Source organism: Solenopsis invicta, chromosome 2, assembly GCF_016802725.1.
Source record: "Solenopsis invicta isolate M01_SB chromosome 2, UNIL_Sinv_3.0, whole genome shotgun sequence".
NCBI classification, from domain to species: domain Eukaryota; kingdom Metazoa; phylum Arthropoda; class Insecta; order Hymenoptera; family Formicidae; genus Solenopsis; species Solenopsis invicta.
This window is the reverse complement of record NC_052665.1, coordinates 25843251-25865756: the sequence shown is the minus strand read 5'-3', so window position 1 is coordinate 25865756 and position 22506 is coordinate 25843251. Positions and strand designations below refer to the sequence as shown.

At 37.6% G+C, this 22506-nt stretch overlaps 1 protein-coding gene across 5 annotated transcripts in view; it reads left to right on the top strand.

Moving 5' to 3' along the window:
• The window catches only part of LOC105201122 (phospholipase DDHD1), a 164789-nt gene that overhangs the window by 84191 nt on the left and 58092 nt on the right, over positions 1–22506 (top strand). For 4 of the 5 annotated variants that reach the window (XR_005574190.1, XM_039446097.1, XM_039446094.1 and 1 more), the window contains 2 exons: positions 5958–6271; positions 18450–18735. Coding sequence is in view for 4 of the 5 variants with exons in the window: in XM_039446097.1 (XP_039302031.1) it covers positions 5958–6271; positions 18450–18735 (600 nt within the window). In the remaining variant the exon portion in view is untranslated. The remainder of the gene's footprint in view (positions 1–5957; positions 6272–18449; positions 18736–22506) is intronic. The other variant, XM_039446095.1, reaches the window with a different exon arrangement.

Genomic DNA, 22506 nt, shown 5'->3' with positions numbered 1-22506 from the left:
TCGTTATCCTTGGCCGAGTATTTTTAACCAGCCAACTCCGAGATCCTCGACGAGCATTCTTGTCATTATCATCGGCCGAGCATTCTCGACCAATCACTATCGTTCTCGAGTACCTTTATCGCCACCAGACACCGGGTCGTATATTTTAACCTAGTCATCGGCAGGGCATCTGCGTCCTGTCAATCGAGCGCCTTTTTGCACGGGGCGCGCTCGGGCGAATCGCGTATGTAACGGCACGCGGTTTCCGTTGCAACGAGGCGGTGCCGAAAGTTCGGGATCGGTCCGGATAAGGCTCGTCGGTTGGTCAGTCGTTCGAATTAATCATAGCCAGTGAAGTAGTTGGTAAAAATACAAGTTGATTTATTGAGATCAAAATAAGGTCACGAACATAGTAAACTGTTGATATCAAAAATCAAGTTGTGAACAAAGTCGTGAACAAAATCGTTGAGATCAAGAATAAAGTCGCTAACATAATAAATCGTGGAGATCAAGAACAAAGTTATTATAGCGCGAATCGTATTTCGCGTTTGAGCGCCCCGTAATTAAAAAGAGCGCGTAATATTTTATACAACAAAAGAATAGCAGTTCGCAGGTCTCTCGGACCACGTGGAAGTGTTAATAACGGCGGCTACGCGAGAATAACTTTAGGCGAACACAATAACGTCTAATAGAAATAGGTGCTCAAGGATATTCAACTACGAAGTAGTTCGCAGTATGTAGTACTTAATGTAATATTAAGATTACGCTATGGTAAGTTACGCGGATGATTGGTCCGTACGGTCGAGGGAGTCGTGGAGCGTGGCGCGATTGGCTAACGCGGTCGCATGGCCGCGTACATGCGGGGCGCCGCAAGTGCGGCCCCTTGTCGGTGTGTCCGCTCCGCGATTCACCCGAGCGCGCCCCGTGCAAAAGGGCGCGTGATCAACAGGACGCGGATGCCCTGTCAATGACTAAGTTACAATATACGACCTGGTGTCTAGTGACGACAAAGGTACTCGAGAACGATGGTGATTGGTTGAGAATGCTCGGCCGATGATAATGACGAGAATGCTTGTCGAGGATTTCGGACGTGATTGGTCGAGAATGCTCGGCTGGTGATGACGACAAGAATGCTCGTCGAGGATTTCGGAGTTGGCCGGTCGAGAATACTCGGCCGAGGATAATGACTGGAATGCCCGTCGAGCAGCTGGAGAGTGACGAGAATGCTCGTCTTCAGGGAGCAATCGAGGATGCTCGGTCGCCTTTAGGCCAGGTCGGAGAATCGAACAAAACTGGAGGGGCATATCGTTACATCAAATACATACAAGTAATCGAACAAAATTATCAATTACCGAAATAACAAAACGTTGCATATTTGACCTAAATCAGATCATTCTAACTATGCTAAATAAAACCTTCAGTTTAATGCCAAAAGAATGGATTTCTTTTTACTACACCTAATACGTTATAAATGCGTCCCGAGGATGACTATGAGAACTTTCTTATATTTGTAAGTTAATAAATTAAACAAATTAAACAAGTAAATTAAACAAATATCAATAATAAGGTATGTTTGAAAATCTCACTGTTACACAGTGTTACATACGAGTTTGCATAAAATATTAAAATAAGAACCATTTAATAATTTAATATGTCTATTACATACAATTCAAACCGTTTTTCTATTGTTTATATTATTCACTTCAGAAACAAGTCTTTTATGATAACTATACCGTCAGCCAAACGTGAACAAACACATTATTCGGAGAGTCTGCAATATCTGTTGCTCGAAAGGCAACAGATTTCATACAGACTCTGTAATATCTGCGGTGTCAGCAAACTGCTGTCAGAAATAGGACAGAAACTGTTGGCATTTAATTGCAGCAGAAATCGAGCAAATAGTGTTGACAGGACTGTTGCCAGATTGGCGGCAGAAATCAAGCATAATCTGCGCAACACAATCTGACGGCAGACTGGCAGCAGAAATCGAGCACTGCGTGCTGATAAAACTTGGCGTCACATTGACGGCAAAAAACAAGCAGGACTTACGCGACAATCTGACAGCAGACTGGCAGCGAACACGCCGTGCTACCAACACTTAATGTCAGATAGACAACAGAATTACAAATCGAGCACTCCGTGCTAATAGGATCTGACGTCATGCCAGCAGCAGAAATCAAGCAAACTGCGCTGTTTTGCATATTTTTAAATTGTGTTGCTCTTCATGAATTTATTAAGGGCTTATTCAGACAAACTTGCATAATTGCATGCATAAATAACATGCGTAAAGAAAATGATTGATCCATTTTCCTATGCATTTGCTTAATTATTGGACCAATCAATTTCTTTATGCATATGTTCTGTCTGTTTCTGTTTGCATTCTATACCGCAATTTCTATCTGCACCTGTCCGCGATTACGTACAGGAATCCTATCCGTATCTATCCGCATTGCATTCGTCGAGATTTCTACCTGTAGCTGCCCGTATATATAAATAATTAAAACCCGTTCTTGGCCATGGTCTAACAAAAATAATCAAAAAAATTAGATTTGGAAATATGACCAAAGCATGAAAAAGCATTACTGATGTAAAAAGAACTTTTGAAAACTTAATTTTGCAACCAATTGGTATAAACAAATTGTTAAAAATTTACTCTAAAAGAGAACTGATTGCGATTCTACGGGAAAAATTACTAAAGAAACGTTGCAAAAATAAATTTTGTAACTAATTTGTTTATAACAATTAAGAAAGTGTTAAATATGTTTCTTGAGTCATTTCTTTCGTAGAATCGATTGGCATAATCAGTTTTCCTCTACAATCAATTTTTAGTAATTTGTTTACAACAATTAGTTGCAAAATTGATTTTTGCAAGTATGCTTTGTACGACAATAATGTTTTTTCATGCTCCGATACTATTTCCAATTGTTGTTTTTTTGACTATATTAGTCTGGCCATGGGCAGGAACAGTTTTTAATTATTTATATAGTTTATACAGTTTACTTTAAAAATATTTAAGACTAAATAATCAAAGAACTAGTGAGAATGTTCGCGCGATACGCAACACGTAAGTTTCTTCCTGTTCAAATCAGCTTTACTTCAAATATAACTTTTTATTAACGATATCACAAGTGTACGATTAGCTCAGTGTTAGCGTATTACGTTAGTGTCCCGAAATCTTAGGTTTGAATACCGCCGGCGCCAACGTGTTTTCAAAATTGTAAAATAATACGTAATCGTAATTAGTAAAATAGAATATATGCGAATTAGATTAACCTATAATAAAAATAAGAATAAAATCTGCAAGATAAAAAAATTTTTTTATAATAAAAGTTTTTGAAATTTTTAAATAAAATTACTTGATTTCTGCTGCCAGCGTGACATCAGATCTTGACAGCACGGGATGCTCGATTTGTGCTACCAGTCTGCCGTCAGATTGTGTTGCGCATGTCATGTTCGAATTCTGCCGTTTATCAGTTATCTGGCGTCATGTACTGGCAGCACGGCGTGCTCAACTGGTGCTGTCATTTCACTGACATAGGATATCAACAGGTTCTGTCAACAGAACGTAAGCAGAATTTGAGTTCAGTTAAGTTCAGTGTGCCAACACGTCTTGATCGAATCTACCGCCAGCCTGCCGACACAGTGTTCATTGATTACCCGTATATTCATAATTAAGAATTTTAACCTTATCCTAATCCATTTTATGATTAAAATTTATATATATTCAGTGATAACCGAACGTCTATCTAGGTTCAGTTTTATATTGTTTTATGTTTTTTTAAATGAGTTTTGAATTGTCGTTTTATTTGATATAAGAGGTGTCACTGTCACTGCAACAAATCTTATAAACAACTTGATTATTAAATATAATTGATTAACATCTTTTTGTACTTTGATTAGTCTATTTAATTTCTTTAAATGAGGATAACTAACAATTATTTGTGATTTATCAATAACAGATGAAGCGTATTTTGAAATTGAACTAACGTACGGAGAAACGATAAAAATTTTCTTCTATTTTCATAGTTTTCTTTGGTGGTCGCTGTAGTACTTGTTAGTTTTTAAAAATTGGCGAAAAAGTTTTTAAATCTACTATTAATGTTATCAAATATTGTTTCGAGAAGATAATTATTATTTAGTACATTGCTAATAAATACCAAATGTTTTTCGTAAAAAATAGCGTGTGAAATAGAATTGCTCGATCTATTGAAGCGTATATTATATTCATCTTATAACTTGAATCATTGGATGATTTACAAATAAAATATTAAATTTATTAATACCTGTAGACCGCCGGCATTGGACCTATTGTAATTTCCTTAGAAAATTTTCTAAATATTGTACTTATATCTTAGATATAACGTATATAAGGGGGAATCTGGCATAGCGTCTATATGTAGACTTTCCGGCGGCTAACGATAAGGAAAAAATTCAAAATTTCAAATTTGGTTAAAAAAGTCGTTTTCATAGATTTTTAGGGTCGCTGAATACGATGGCGAAGTCAGTTTTTGAAAATATTCGATCCTTATGCCTATGCGCCAAAATTGCACGAGATTTATAAGTATGTTGTATGACTCCTTTAGTATTATCTAGAGCCAACAACGGGGACGTAGAGAGACGGTGTGGTTCCATTTTTTATTTTTGTTTTTTATTATTTGTATGTGTGTGCGTGCGTGCGTGTGTGCGTGCGGGAGGAGGGGAAAGGAGGGGGTATTGAACTTTCTGTGCATGTTTTTGAGTGTTTAGATGAATAATTCCATAGAGTCTATATTTAGATTTTCCGGCAGTCTAAAGGTTAATAATCCATATAGTAATTCTTTCATTATTTAAAATAATTTAATTTAAAAAAGTGACGTACTAATTAATATTTATATACAAAATTTTAAAATTAATTTTTAATTTAAATTGATTTAATATTAACAATTCAATCTTAACTTTCAATATGGTTAGTTTTTTGTTCATGCAATTACAACATAGCGTTTTCGATTACAGTAGGTTTGAATCTGACCTTAATTAGATTAATGATGTCACTGTCACATACTGAAATCGTCGAATTAAAACTTAAAGAATATCCTTGGATGGGTTCAAACCTATCACAGTCAAAAACACTATAAATTAATTTTAAGTTATTAAGAGGATGCTAAAGTACTATAAATTATCGACATTTACAGTGCACTAAATATCTTCGAATTGGCGTTACAGAATCATAAAAACTTTTTTTAGAATTGAAATACGCGTAAAAAGAAGATGCACTCTGGTCAATTTTACAAAAAAATCGAACAAAAATTAATAAATCATTAAAAATTCATTCGTATAACCGTCATCTGAGATTAACTTTATCTTAATACAGAAGTTGTGTAGCTTGTATGTACAAAATGATAGTAGAGCACACTTCAGAAAACATACACAAATAACACTGACCGTGTGAAATTACGACTAAACGCCTAACAAAAAAGATATACTAATGTGCTTGTACAACATGCATATTTCACTTAGCGAAGCAAAATTGTCATAAACGTAGCAGTATGGTACCCAACAGTAGTTGATAGATCTTTTCGCAGATAGCGAAATAATCGAAAAATAAAGACAAATCTATGCGTTGGACAAAGAGCGATAGCCTGGTCTCGCTCGAAAAATAATCTACAGTGATCTGCAGTACCGACGTCGAGGAAGTTTTTCTGTTACTTTAGCATCCTCTTAACTTAAACTTAATGTAATTAAAAAGAAAAGTTAACTTATATAAATCCTGTATATATGTACAAGAATATAATTTTTTGCTTATATATGAAAGATAATTGTTAAATAGAATATATTTATATTTTTAATTTATAATAGTACTAATGCTTTTTGTGTATGTTGCCTTAATATATTATATTTAAAGTATAAATATTAATACTTTCTCTTTTTCATTTTAATTGCAAGGACTGTACATAGTGATGCATCCTTAATTTTATTAAACGTATGCTCTCTCCTTTCAGACATTGTAGACGCAATTACACCTTATAGTGTATTGAGCATTCGTCACTTGCTAAATACATCAGCGATGGATATTTTATATTATACAAGTCCCCTGTATGGAGCCGAGGTCCGAGCTGGTTTGCAGAAAGAGCTGAACAGTTTATATTTTATGTTCGCGAGTCGGCATCCTGGTTGGCAGGGAAAAATCTCAATTTTGGCACACTCCTTGGGTTGCGTGATTGTATACGACATAGTTACTGGTTGGATAGGACCTGACACGCGACTCTCGTGCCCGCAAGCGCAGGAAGTGTTAATGCAAGGATTGCAATTTCCCGTGAGTAATTACAATTCTCTATGAATGTTTTGAAAATTCTTTATGAGATATTTTCTACCAGAAAAAAAAACGGAAACAGTTTTCTAGGAAAGACTTTTTTTTATTTTTAAAAATTGTGGATTTTTAACTTCTAAAATTAAATTAAAAATAACTTAAAAGAAAGTTTTGGTTTTTTCAATGTAATTATTTATTTAATTTGGCAATAAACTTTAATATCTTCTTGACTATTTTGTATTTATCACTAGACTTGGCTAATTTTGTATTTATCACTAGACTTGGCTAATTTTATTAATTTATCACCATCACTATTCAACAAAAATGATAAAATGTCTGAACAAAACTTTTCATAATTAATGCGAATCTGTAATTCCGATTTAACTAAATCCATGGACATGCGTTTTTTTTCTTAAGTCCATAAATGATTAAGTAGGCTAAAAACTCTCACAAAAAGCATTGCTAGTCGGAATTGATAAAACAAATGAAATTATTTTCTTCAGATTAACAAAATCTTTATATTTATCATTTTGAAAGAAATGAGTCCAAATTTTATTGTTTGGCAAATTTTTTAGGAGAACGTCAAATACAGTTTTGAGACATGTAAAGTCTGAATAAAAAGAATCGAAGTCAACTGCATCTTCAATTTTCAACATTGCAGGAAATTCAGATAGTATGTCCCATGTCAATTTTAGTTTATCTGATTTAAGAGACAGGAAATCAAACTTGTTGTAGACTGAATTTGGGCCAAAGTCATATCTTTCTTTTAAGTATGTGATCTTTGCAGAAATGTATGCGCCTGTAATATGAATTCATTTTTTCTATCTTCAGTGAGGGTTTTACGGATATATCTGACTTTACTACCAAAAAAATTATCATGTAATCGACTTTGTAATTGGTTCAGGAGATTTTGCATTATATTGTCAATATCAATAATGGTGCAGCTATCACTTTCCAATAACAATATTACTTTGCTGAATTCAGGCAACAAATTTTGCAAGAAAAAAAGATAGCAGTCATTTATGCTTTCCTTCGGGCACTTTTCTTCATAATTCAAGTCAGTATTGTCGTAATCTTTCGAAATAAATTCCCATAGCACCTTATGGCAATTATCTGTACCTTTAGCCAAAAAATAATATTTCACTGCAGGCCAACTATACGAGGTGTGTTCAAAAAGTATCGCGAATTTTGAATTTTCGCGGGTTACGTATATTCGAATTTCGATCTTTTTGTGGCGTTATGTTGGTACTCATGTCTCTCACTTATGCCGACAAGCTCGGCCATTTTGAATGTTCACTTAATTGTTGACAGCTGCTTTGCTTGCACGTGTTTTGGATCGTCTTCGATTTTTACCTATTCAAAAAAATGGATCAAAGAACCTGTATCAAATTTTGTGTGAAAAACGAAATTAAGTGCGCGGATGCATTCCGAATGTTGACTGTGGCATACGGAGAAGCTACCTTGGACCGAAGCAACGTTTATCGGTGGTACAAAATGTTCTCAGAAGGCCGAGAAGATGTGAACGACGAAGAGCGTGCCGGACGCCCGAACACTTCAACAACAGACGAAAAAATTAATGAAGTGGAGAAAATGGTATTGGCCAATCGTCGAATCACCGTTAGAGAAGTTGCTGAGGACCTAAACATATCGATTGGCTCGTGCCATTCGATTTTTATCAATGATTTGGGCATGAGACGGGTCGCCGCGAAATTCGTACCAAAATTGCTCAATTGCGACCAAAAACAGCATCGCATGAACATTGCTAATGAGATGTTGGACTCTGTCCGCGACGACCCAAATTTGCTCCAGAGGGTCATAACTGGTGACGAATCGTGGGTTTATGGTTATGACGTGGAAACCAAAGCTCAATCATCTCAATGGAAGCTGCCGCACGAACCAAGACCGAAAAAAGCGCGCCAAGTTCGGTCGAATGTGAAAGTTTTGCTGACAGTTTTCTTCGATTGCAGGGGCGTGGTGCATCATGAGTTCTTGCCACAGGGTAGAACGGTCAATAAGGAATATTACCTGCAAGTTATGCGCAATTTGCGCGAAGCAATCCGCCAGAAACGCCCGGATTTGTGGAAGAACAAAAATTGGCTTTTGCACCACGATAACGCCCCTGCTCACACATCGTTGCTTGTGCGCGACTTTTTGGCCAAAAACAACACACTAATGATGCCGCAGCCACCGTATTCCCCAGATCTGGCCCCCTGTGACTTTTTCTTGTTCCCTAAACTGAAGAGGCCCATGAAAGGACGACGTTACGCTACGCTTGACGAGATAAAGACGGCATCGAAGGAGGAGCTGAACAAGATAAAAAAAAATGATTTTTTGAAGTGCTTCGAAGATTGGAAAAACCGTTGGCACAAGTGTATAATATCTCATGGGGATTACTTTGAAGGGGACAAAATAGATATTCATGAATAAATAAATAATTTTTGAAAAAACACAAAATTCGCGATACTTTTTGAACACACCTCGTATATCAATCTGTCTATAGTTGGCATAAGTGACAGCCATCTTGTGGAAATATGACGCAGCAGTTCTTTAAACTCAATTTGAGCGAACTCAAAACAATTTTTTAATTTTTTAGTTTTTAAGGCTGAAGAACTAAATTCATTGTATATTTTAATGACAATGTTTTCTACATCAATATCTAAGCCTTTTATTTTACACAATTGTTTATTACGTGACAATAACAGTTTGCCATAAAAAAAAGATTATTTTCGGTCTTTAACTTTTGATAAACAGAGATGTGTTTGCCATAATTCACAGAAGCATTATCTGCACTGTAAGCACTGATTTGATCCATTTTCAGATTTGCAGCAACAGTTATTTTTTTAAGGCATTCAAATATGTCAAGAGATGTCTTGTTAGAATCTTCGTAAAATTTAATATTTTTTGGCAAATCCTATTTCTTTCATGAAAATACTGAACAGCATATGGAAATGTTTTTATGTTACCAACGTTTGATGCATCTGAACTTACTGCAAAATAATAAACTTCTTTCAAATCTGATATAACTTTCTCCTCCGAAAAGGGACCTAAAACACTTCGTGTAATTGCTGAAGCTTTAGTGCGCCCACATGTCATTTTAGCAGCAATTTAGCTATCTGGAATAATTTTGTTAATATTTTTGGCAAGGCAGTCCAAACTATTGTAATAACTCAAACCGTGCTTAACATTATGGAAAACAATTGCTATTTTTGCAATTGTGATCAAAGTCTCCTCTTTTGAAGTTTTTTTGATGAAAAAATTGTCCGCACATCTTGTGGTCTTCCTTTCTAATTCTAATTTCTTATGTTTAACAGAACTTGCACGGACCTAAAATATAGTCTCATAGTTATTGAATAAATATTTGTGTTAAATAAGAAAAATCTTTTTAATAACTTGACTGAAATTTAAAATCTTAGCAACTAAAAGTTAAATAATAATATAATAAGCTTTTATTTATTTATAGGTTATACATTTAGTTATAGGTTATATATTTATACTTACTGTGAGTGCACGGCGACCTTCATATTGAATTGCAATATCAAAATTACATATTTTGCACACAGCAGTAAATTCATTCTTTTTTTTAATTCAATACCTGAAATTGAGGTCACTTGTCCATGTTTTATTAAACCCGGTGAGTCTTTTTTTACTTATTGATGGATATTGTAATTTCATGTTAAGCAGATAAAAGAAGCACGTCTCGCGTTATTTAACAAAATAAAAGTCAAATGAGTAGCGGTCGGAGGTCAGAGGTCAAGCGGGCTACGGGGAATATCACGATGCACTGCATAAAATGATGCCAGAACGAGGACACGGCCATATACATAGGATCTCTAGACCATAGATATAGATCATAGACCATAAAAAGCATACAGTGTAGACGGTGTAGAAGCATACGGCACAGACATGCTCTTACAACACTGTATGCTTTGTACGCATGCGCGGCTTACCGATTTCGGCAGTGGAGGAAAACACACAAAACAGCGTACACTGCTTAAGATCCAAAGGGTCGTGCAGTAGCCCTAACTTATCGGCCTAATATGTCAACATATACTGATAACTCAGAGCTACTGCACGACCCTTCGAATCATTTCTACATGTGACCATATTAAAAATATCATTTCCGGGACAAAAAACATTAATTGCTGGACACGGGAGCAGCCAACAAATTTCGGGACAATCCCGGACATCTGGCAACCCTACTTCGACAACAACACAGGCTCTCCTTTGTTCCGTGGATCTGCAGGGGCTCGTCCGGGCCTGGCACACTTTCCGATAGCCAGCAACCGATAACTTGGGTCGATATCAATCGCTCGCTCAATGCCTGACACGCACGCAGATTGCCAGATCGCACGCAAAAGTCAGGAGAATTCCGCTCGGTACTCGATCGATGGGCGCGATCTTTCCCACAGGGTGCGTGATATCTTTGCGCGTAGCGGCGCGGCCTATCAGCGGTCGCCCTTATCTAATCGTGACGTCACGCGCAGTGACAGGTCTCCGCTGGTGTTGTACGGTCCTCTTTGACATCCTTGCCGCTCTCGCCGTCTCTACGGACGGCAGCCGCATATTTGTCACGTGACGATCCTCTGCCAATATCTTTCTGGATGGCCAGCCGGCTTTCGATGACCCTTGTCCTGGCCGTTCATCCGCTCTAGCCTGTTCATCCTCCGTGCATCTTGCGAGCCTCTCTTGCGCGGCGCTTATTTTCTGCCACGCTTCGCCTTCTCATACTCTCCGTCGACCGTCTCCAGCGCGCCGGCTTTGGACGATCGTTCCCGCGTTCTCCCGCTGCTGTCGACATTTCTCGCTGCTGTTGCTTCCTGGCGACGCTCAACGAGGTGTCCGATTTCATATAAAAATAAGCCGCGAATAAGTGAAACAAAATAATATGCGCGATGCAGTCCCGCCGGAGATCTCGCTCTCTCGCTGAGTGTGCCTGACCCGGTCGTATGCGCATCTTTGCGCTTTGCGTAGGTGGAGGGACGAAGTGGCGAGGCAGGAAAAACTGTTATATCATAACCGTGATTTATCTTGATTTCTTGCCTACCCGTCCCCTTCCGTAAGAGCCCCACGTTGGGTGCCAAATTTTGTCACGTATTTTTCACGTCATCGGAGAGCTACGGCGAAATACGCGACCAAAGGAGGCAAAAGATTTGACGCGAACATGCGCGAGACGAAAAGCACCGATATCCAAATGTTCACAAAATTACGAAGGTTGGGCGCCAGACGCGATTATTGGTCGCGTTACCGGGTTAGATATACAACGTGAAACCAAAAATCTATACCAATGCGCGATAAATCATAAATGATCTTCGGGCAAGAACGCAAAACTCGTTGCAAATTCGAGCACTCAGCGAGAGAACGAAATCTCCAGTCCGGTCGTATGCGCACTTTTGCGCTTTGCGTAGGCGGAGGGACGAAGTGGTGAGGCAGGAAAAACTGCCACATCACTTTATATATATATATATATTTAAATACTTTATTTTGTGTAAAAACGCGCCAAATGAGCCTAATTTCGTCAAAATCGGAGGTGATGCGAGGTCTTTTCACATTTAGCCAAAATTGATTTCTATTTTTCTAATCAGCGTTCAGGCAAATGATATTTGCTTAGGAAAAATAGCATTTGAACACAAATAAATGAGCGTAAACTATTCGACAAGACAGATACCACCACCGACTTTAACGAAATTAGGCTCATTCGGCGCGTTTTTGCATGAAATAAATGAATCTGGCAGAAGAAAATGTCGGACTATCCCGCGAATCAAAGGTGATGATTATAGTACGGTAATACTTACACGCACACACACGCACACGCACACACACACACACACACACACACACACACACATACACACACGTGCGTGAGCGCGCGCGCGTCTACAGCTCGCCCTCTTGCACCCCCCTTGTGCGTGCGTGCGTGCGTATACGTATGTGTATGCGTATGCGTATGCTAACGTGACCACAGCGCATGTTCAGTTCGTACATTACGCCAAGATGACAGGTTTTCTAATGTAAAATCGCCAACTTTAACGATTGATATCTCGGTTCGCGTGACAGTCCGACACTTTTTTCTGCCATAGTTGTTTATTTTATGCAAAAATGCATCAATTGAGCCTAATTTCATCAAAATCGGAGGTGATTGGGGGTGTTCTACACGTTTTCTCCATTTGACAGCAATTTAGTCAAATGACATTTGCCTAAGAAAATAACGTCTGACTAGGAAAATAGCATTTAAACACAAAAATAAACGGACGTAAATAATTCGACAAGGCAGATAACATTTGCCTAGTCAGATACTATTTTCCTAAAATTGTTTTTTTGCCTGCGACATATATGTGTATAATTGCGATCGGAGCAATGATACAATTTAACAGACTAAGACATGGTGAGACTTAAGAAATCGAAGCATTTTGTAAAATTTTATTTAATTTACAAATAAGAGCACAAAAATATTTCAACTTTATTAATTTAATTTCAATAATATTGTGATCATTACAAATTATTAAAATCTATTTTTACAAAAAAAAACTATTGAAAAATTCCCAAAATGTCTCTCAAATATATGAATAATTTCGGAACCTAAAATAATGAAACCCAAATGGGATTGATCTCCAATCGGAATCTAGTAGTAGTAGTAAGGTACTTTATTTCTTGCGGAGTACATTGCGGACTTCCGCTCCGCTTACATAGTTTCGACATTTTTATTCCTCGCATCTTTTACAACGCATGAGAAAAAGAGAGAGAAAAATCACTCATCCATTCGTATCTCCACACTCATTCTCTGGACCTCCGTTTCCGCCGCTTCCTTCCACACTTTCCTCTCTTCCTTTCACACTCTCATTCATACCCAGCCACCCTCCTCCCATCTCCTCCAGTTTTTTCATCCAAACCTCTCCCCCCTCTCACCTAAAACCTCTCCTATCATCTCCTGCCATCCTTTTTCCGTCCCCCAATCCGTGCACTCCTCCCATATATGTTCCCACGTTTCCTCTCCCCATCCACATATCCTACACTTTCTTTTCTCTTTCTCTTCCCAGTATCTACCTCCTCTCATACCGTCTCCTAACCTAAACCTCGCAATCCTTTTCCATTTTTCCTCATTCCAATCCCTCTTCAAGTACTCCGGCACTCCCTTTCCTTTCACTCTGTTATACCATCTGTTGAATCTTGAGCTCCTAATTTTTTCCCACCTTTCCTCTTCCTGCCACCTCCTCTCTCTTGTTACCACCTCTTCCCCTCTTAACCCTCCCTCTTCTCTCAACTTTTCTATCTTTTTGATATTCCAGCTCTTTTCTTCATAGAAACCTCTTCTTTCTTTCTCCCATTTTCCCATCACCTTTCCCTTCTTCGCTCTACCTCTTATCTCCTCCCAACACAACCTTGCCAACTCACTCCCTCCTCCTTCTCCCAGTTTCTTTTCATAACTCTATGCCCTCATTCCTGCCCTTCCCCTTAATTTTTTCCTCTGCATCTCCTCCCTTACCATGTACCCCGGTGTGTACCTTCCCATCCCTATTACCCATTTCAAATACTTGTCCTGTATCCTCTCTACCCCTTCCCTTTCTTTCCACCCCCAAATTTTTGCCCCATAGCTAACCACCGTTCATACCAACCTATCAAATAATCACATCTTTCTAGCCCAGTCCTTTCCGAATTTCCTCTTTCCTATTCCCCATCACTTCTCTCATCACCACCGCTCCTTTTTTGACTCTCTCCTCTATATGTTCTTTCTGTCCCCCATTTGCCATCATCATGTAGCCCAGATATTTATACCTTTTCACTTCATCTATTTCATTTCCTTTCCATTTCCATATTATCTTTTTCTGTCTCCCACCTCCTCTTCTACATCTCATCACTTTTGTTTTTTCCACATTTACCTCTAATCTTTTCTGTTCTACATATCCTTCTAATGTTTTTATTAACCCTTTCATCCCTGCTTCATCCTCTGCCACCACCGCCACATCATCCGCATATGCCAGGGAATAGATTCTTCTTCCCTTCACCTTTACTCCCCCCCATCCTCCCTTTTCCAATTCCTCATCTAAATCCGCTAGCAGTAGTGTGAACATGCATGGGCTCAACGGACATACCTGTCTCACTCCTCTACTTGTCCAAAAGTTTCCCCCTTCCATTTCCCCTACCCTTACTCTACTTATTGTCTCCTCCAAAACTTCCTCACACCTCACCACCAAACTCTCTCTCACTCCCTTCCTCCTCATTGTCTGTACCAGTATCTCCCTATCCACCGAGTTAGACGCTGCTTTCATATCCACAAACATAACTACTATTTTGCCTTTTGTTTCCGCTATTTTCTTATTTATTAAATAATTTAACACGTATATGTGATCTATCGTTCCTACCCCTCTCCTAAACCTCGTTTGACTCGGTGGTAATATCCTTTTATTTTCCACTTCTTCCCTCAATCTCTCCGCCAAAACCGCCGCGTACACTTTATACGCCGTTTGCATAAGCGTAACCCCCCTATAATCTTCTACCTTTTCCCCTTCTCTCTTTTTTACTATCGGTACCACTATCCCTTCTCTCCAATCTTCCGGCCATCCCTCTCCCTTCCACACTCTATTACATATCTCCCACAGCCATTCCCTTATTTCTTTTTCCCCATATTTCCATACTTCATTCGTAATTTTATCCCCTCCTGCCGCTTTTCTGTCCTTCAATCTCCTTATCACCCTACCAATTTCCTCTCTACTAATTTTTTCTTCCTCCTCTACCCCTCTCCCCATTACCTCCCCTCTTATCCTCCACTCCACTCCCCCCAGCACCCCTCTAAAGTGTTTTTCCCACTCCCCCATTTCAATTCCTTTCCTGACTCTTTCTCTTTCTCCTTCCTTTATTCATTACCTTCCACACATCCTTTTCGGATCTTATTCTTTCTATTTCCCTCTCCCATCTTTCCCTCTTCCTTTTCTTCTTCTCCTCACACTGTTCCCTGTACTTCCTCTTCATTTCTTTATATTTTTTCTCCTCTCCCCCTCTCCTCCTCCACCTTTTTAATTCCTCCATAACCTCTCTTTTCCTATCCCTACATTCTTTATCCCACTATCCTCTCCGTTCCTTCTTCTCTTCTTTCTCTACTCTTTCTAATGCTACTTTTACTTTTCTCTTAATTTTCCTCCAAACTTCCCCTACCCCCTCACCATCATTATCCCTCTTCCCAAGGTATTCCTCAAATTTTTTTTTCCCTTCTCCGTCCAAACCCCCCTTCTTCCTCTCCCTTTCCTTTTCCCGGTCCTCTCTTCCCTCCGCCCTCCTCCCTCCACCCATACCGTTATTGGCTGATGATCGGAGTCTACTCAATCTTCCACCTTCATCTTTTCCACCTTCCTTCTTGTCTCCTCATTCCCGATCACATAATCTATTACGGTCCCTTCCTTCCATCCTGTAAACGTCCTTTCCCCCTCCTCATCCCCCTTTACGCTTCCATTCAATATTGACTATCCCAATTCTTCTATATAACTACATAGCTTCTTTCCCTCTCTATTTACCTTTTCATCCTTTGAGCTCCTCTTTCCCTGTTCTACCCCTCCCTCTTCATTCTCATCTATTCTTCCCCTTTCTCTCCCCGTCCTAGCATTGAAATTCCCCCCTATTAACACCCTCACCCTTTTCTCTCTATCCTCCATCCACTCTCTCAGCTTTCCATTTTTTCCTCCAAATCTCTACTTACATACACTCCTATTAGCCACCACTCTCCCCTAAATTTACTTTTACTGCTTGTAATCCTTCTTCTTTTCTTTCCTTATCATCTTTTTCTCTCCCTATCCCTTTCTTTATCCCCACAATCATTCCTCCCATTGCCCTCCCTTTCTTACTTTTCTTTGCCACCTCTTGCACTTCCCACACGTAACCTTTGGCATCCATTTTCGAACTCTTTCCCATCCTTCTTCTGTAACCAAGTCTTACATCACATCCCATTCTTTTAGTCTCTCCCTGAAATCCTTCTCTTTGTTTTCCATGCCTGACGTGTTCCAAAAGCTTATTTTATACTTTTTGCCATCTTCTTTTTTCTTATTCCTCCTCTTTTTCTTATGTTTCTCATTTTCTATATTTTCTTCTATTTTCCCCTCTTCCTCTCCCTCCGTCCACCATTCTACTGAAAATCCTCTTTCTCTTTTTCCACCCCTCTACCCTTCCCCATCCCCCCTTCCATTCTCTTACTTCTTTTCCGTGCCATTCCTTCAACTCATCCTTAATCTCATCCCATACCCATAATTTTTCCTCAATCCATATTTTCATATATCCCACTCTTACTTTTCTACTTTCTCTCCTTATCTTTTCCGCTTCCTTTCTTATCCACCACTCTATCCTTCTCTCCTTTTCTGTCAGATCATCCACTATCCACTCCCTTCTTTCCGTCAGTTTTGCTTTTCCTTTCATCACTTCAATTTTCTCCCTTACACTCGCTAATCTTACCCATACCATTTTCCTTCCCTCCTTATCTTTCCCTATATTCCTTATCCCTTCCACTCTTGCTGTCGCCCCCGTCGCCTCCACTATCTCTTCTATCTCTTTTCTTAACCCCTCTATCCCTTTCTCCTTTGCTTTCACTTCTTTTACGATTATATTTCTCTTCCTCTCTTCCCTTTTCCTCTTTCCCCCGTCTAACTCTTTTCTCTTCATCCTTTCTTCTAATTCCTTCATCTCCTTTTCTCCTTCTTTCCATCTGCTTTACCTTTTCCTCTTCCTTCCTTTCCTCATCCCCTTCCTCTTTCTCCTCCCTCCCCCTACTTTTCTCGATCTCTTCCACTCTTTTTCTCTAAACTGTCTAATCTTTTCCTCATATCTTCCATCCATTCCCTCATCTCTGCTTTCCCCTCCTTTACCTCTCTTAATTCCGCTTTAATTTCCTTAAAACTCTCCCTTACCTCTCTTAATATCTCACTCAAGCCCCTTTCTTCTTGCTTTTCCGGCTGTTTTTCCGGCTGCTTTTCTAGCTGTTTTTCGGGCGATCTCAATACTTTTATACTTTTCTTAAAGATATCTGCCTGTAATGCATTTATCTCCTTCTTTTTCTCTCCTCTCTTAAACGCATCTATCAGCGACAGACTATATACCATACTCTATCCTTCATCCCCTCTGCTTTGCTCGTTCTTCCCACCTTCCTCTTCTCCTCCCCTTTCCCCTCCTCTACTTCCCTTTCCTTCTCCTTCCTTCCCTCCTTTCTTTCCTCCATCTCGTCTTTCCTTTAACCTGCCAACTTTCCCTATTCAAGAGTTTATTTACTTGCAGTCGGGATGTAAATAAAAAAAGAAAAGGAAAAATTTCTTTTTTTTTTAAATTAAGTAATCTATTTTTTGTAGAAAATATTTATTAGAAAATATGACTCTTTTTATATTTAAGATGATCACACTTTTACTCTAAGAAAACAATTTAATCAAGTTTAATAATATTTTTAGCTTATTTTTACAATTATTATATAGATGTAGCAAATGTAAAAATATAAAATCATATATTAAGATATTATATCGGTTACTCAAACGTTACTCCAATTCAAAATTTTCGCAACTGCACTTACTCTCTTCTGCTATGCTTCTCACTTCTACCGCCCGATGTCGCTACCCTCCCTCTTTTCTGCTTTCTTTCTACACTCTAAACCTGCTTTCCCGTCTAACCTCCAAATCCCGTCCCAGCCCTACTATCACTCCTGTCTCTCTATTCCCTTACCCCGGCCCTTTACCCTTATTCACCCTCCACCACCAGCCCCTTCCGTTTCCCTTCACCTCCTCGCACTCCATCACGTCTCATCTTATCCCCTAATACCTGCTTATCAATCGCACTCTCCACACACACACGTCAATCGCTTTCGCTACTGGAAACGGAAGTCCTCCGGAATCAATTCCAAAACTTATTTTATTAAAAGATTTTTATTTTAATATTAAAAAACGTTTTTTTATTGTTAAATAAAATAAAAATGTTTTTTAAACTATTTAAAGATTTTTTTAACAATTATAATTTTGTGCAACTTTTTTGTTTTTTACTGAATTGACTTAAAATTTTAAAAATATATTCTTAAAACATTAGACTTTAAAAATATGTAGAAAAATCTATTTTTTAAACTTTCTAGGTGTATATGCCAACTTAAGTTAAATTTTAAATGGTTTACAAAAAATACAAATTATTTTTAATTGCTGCAACAATTATTCTAATATCATTTTTCTGTTTACAGATTGAGAACTTGTTTTGCTTGGGCTCGCCATTATCCGTATTCTTAGCACTGCGCACACGCGCTCCCTCCAATAGGCTGGATGTGATGCCGCAAGGATTATGTAAGAGATTTTACAACATATTTCACTGGTCCGATCCGGTGGCTTACAGAATGGAGCCACTTTTGGAAAGAGGTTACAGTAAAATTGAGCCAGTTCTGATACCACCGTACGGAGGAGTCGACGGTCAACAAATGCTACAATCACCTTCATCATTGAATAGTGTTGATCCGACTTTACCATCTACAGGTATTTTATTTTTCACGTTTTTAATATTTGATGACCTCTTTTAAAGTTTAGAAAATCCAATTGTATTTTTTGTTTTGGACTTTATATTTATTTTGTGAAACATTGATTCGAATATTTATTGAAAATATTGAACTAAAAATTATTTTGTATATTATCATCATGATCATCATCATCATCATCATCATCATCATCATCATCATCATCATCATCATCATCATCATGATCATCATCATCATCGTCATCATCATCATCATCATTATCGTCATGATCATCAAGAGGGAGTAGTCTATTGTGTCTCCCCTTAGTTGTTTGCTATCTACGAGAATCTTACTTTCTTCCAGAAGAGAATCAGATCTCTCATCGATAACTTGCTTGTCTACTCTGGCTCGAAAAAAATTGAGTTTAGCAACTTTAGCCTCAGGCCAGCATGTGCCGGGTAGATGCTAAGTACATGAAGACTTGTTTCTTTCTTTTCCCCACATGCCTTACATTCGGTCGTGTCCCCCCTCTCCCTCAATTTGTACATATGATAAATAAAGGCACTATGATCAGTCAGGATTTGCACTGCTGGCCCAATATTTTTTCTATTCAGGGATCTTATGTTCCTGGTCAGGTCCTCGCTGAGCGCCTCGCCTATCAAAGCCTTGGCCTGTCAACACTTTGTACCCGTTTCACTTCTCTAATAGTTAAAATGTCTGCACAACCAAACCCGGATCTTTCTTTTAGCTAGGTCTTGACCCAAATATTTCCATCTTTGATGCAGTTTTGGCTGATCGACAACTTCATTACCATGGATCCCTGAATAGCCAGAGACTTAGGATAAAACCTTGTTTTTTGTCAATTCTTCCAGTACGTATCTGCAGCCCTAGAGGTAAAGATCTGCGAGATGAAGATCGGAACTTTAAGCGCCCTTATCTCAATCTAGCTGTCCGAAGAAATTTTGATTGTGCTTTCCCGTCCTTTTCCTCTCTTGAATTGATTAGGCATATCTTAAGATCACTATGATCTCTGCTGCTTGAAAGACAGTAGCATATTCATCAAAAGACAGGCTATCTGTCACATTTTTCTGACAGCAGTAGATACCCGCACTAGAGCCCATACTCGATTTGGAACCATCTGTAAACCAGACGTTCCGTCACGAGCACAAGCCACCGGTGCTTTCAATCATTTAACAAAATTGTGATATTGCGTATTCTGTGATCGTCTCTGTGACATATCCCTTGTAAACTAAACTCTGCACTTAAGTAAATCAAAAATAGTGATTTTTTAATTTTTGCATTTTCTTATAATACAATATTTTAAGAATATTTTCCTAAATTTGCAAGTCGAAATATAAGTATAAAAAAAATTTGTGTTTTAAATAGATTGATGTTGTTAAACGACTTTAAACCTGTTTTTCTTGGTGTTTTTTAAATTGGTACCCAAAATATTTAAAAAACGGGTAGATGGATCCGACATTTATACATCATGAAAATATGCAATTATAGATATTTCTTAATTTTTCTACAGCCAAAAAATCGATATTTAAATGGTCATTTGTCTCTTATATTGAGATAAACGTTATTTTACAATAAACAAAAATTTTAAAAATCGGTGACAAAAACTAGATTTATTTAGATATTTTAAGAAACTACATTTTTGTGTTTTTAATGAATCATATAAATTATATGGGCCATAAACAGCTACAGCAGCTAATATGTTTGATACGGCGATATTTTTCATATTTTTTAATATTTCTTTAATATAAAAAATTACATTTTATTAATAAAATTATATATGTGGGACGTTTAGCGTCAAACGAGTTACCCTCTCCTTCCAAAAATTAACGCCACGGAAGAAAACATTTGAGGTCTTAAAATATTTGTATATTTTTGTAGATTCGAATAAAACGTGGCGATTTATAAAATTCAATATGGCGGCTAAAATATGGCGCCTGAAATCTGAAAAAATCACGAATGATCTTACAATATCTTTGATTAAAATGCGAAAACTTTACAAACCGGCTTAAAAATGATTATTTTAAGGTTTTTGAAGTCGTTGATTACGAATCTGGAGATAGAATTAGAAAATTTGAAATGGCGGATTTTAAATGACCGGATTTGGAAGGGATGCGCACGATTGGACACCGCACGATTGGATACCACCACTCACAGCGGCCGATACCTAGAGTTATTTCGTTGGTTTGGTTAGATAAATCAAGATGATTGGTTGGTGTCCAATCGTGCTGTGTCCAAAAGAGTGTCACCCGATTTGGAATCAGTACATAAAACGTGAGTATTATAATTGTTGCTAGTATTATTATTGTTGTGTATTATCGAGTTAAAAACGGCACCAAAGTTTCGCATTCCTTGCAATTTTGTTCCTTTAATAACAAGAAAAGCATGGATTTTTATTACTCGCAAAGCTTCAGAATATCATTTTGCAAGAGATTTTCATGTCTTTTTTTTCGTTGTGCCGTTGAACCAATAGTCATTGTAAAATATTAAAGTCCACAATACCCAACAATAAACAACATGTATAATATTCACGTTTCATGTTCTGATTCGAAATCCAATCATTTTAAATCTGCCTTCTCAAATTTTATAATTCTATAATTTTGTAATTTTGTAATCTCGAAAATCTTATAGTAATCACTTTTAAACCGGAAAAAAACGTTTGAGGTCTCAAAATATTTGTATAATTGTGTAGATTAAAATAGAAAATGGAGATTTGTAAACTTCAATATGGCACCTGAAATCCCCAAAAGTTACAAATGATCTTATAATTCTTCAATTAAAATGCGAAAACTTGACAAATCAGCTTGAAAATGATTATTATAAAGTTTTTGAATTTACAAAATTACAGAATTACAAAATTTCAAAGAGCGGATTTAAAATAGTCGGATTTCGAATAAGTAAATAAAACATTAATATTATACATGTTGTTTATTGTTGTGTGTTGTGGAGTCTAATACTCTACAATGATTATTGATACAACGGCACAGCAAAGAGAAATACATAAAAACTCGAAAATTTCTTGCAAAGTGATATTCTGAAGCTCCGCGAGTAATAAAAACCCAAAATGGACATGCTTTTCTTGTCATTATTTGACATTATTAGGAATAAAATTGCGAGTAATGCGATACTCTGATGCCGTTTTTGATAATGCACAACAATAAACAATTATAATACTTATGTTTTATGTACTAATTCCAAATCCGGTTATTTTAAATCCGCCATGTTGAATTTTCTAATTCTGTCTCCAGATTCATAATCAATGATCTCGAAAACCTTATAGTAATCATTTTCAATCCAATTTGTCAAGTTTTCGCATTTTAATTGAAGATATTGTAAGATCATTCGTGACTTTTTCGGATTTCAAGCGCCATATTTCAGCCGCCGTATTGAATTTTACAAATTGCCACCTTCTCTTCAAATCTACACAAGTATACAAATATTTTGAAATTTTAAACGTTTTTTTTTTTTGTTGCGTTAAGTTTTGAAAGGAGAGGGTAACCCGTTTGATGCAAAACGCCCCATATAAAACATTGGTACTAACTTTGCTTCGATACAGTCTGTTGCATAAGGGTGTCGGTTAGACTGCTTTAAGGCTCTTGACTTTTCAGCCGAAAACTCCGCGTTGACGGTAGCGACATTCCGTCGGATGAAATTAGGACTAATAGATGTGAAACGTGACCGATTGACGATTAGATGTTGTGCATTTTGTTATGTGTTTTATTGTGAAAATATGACTTGTTTCGTATTTACCAAATTTTTAAAAATGGACCCAAAT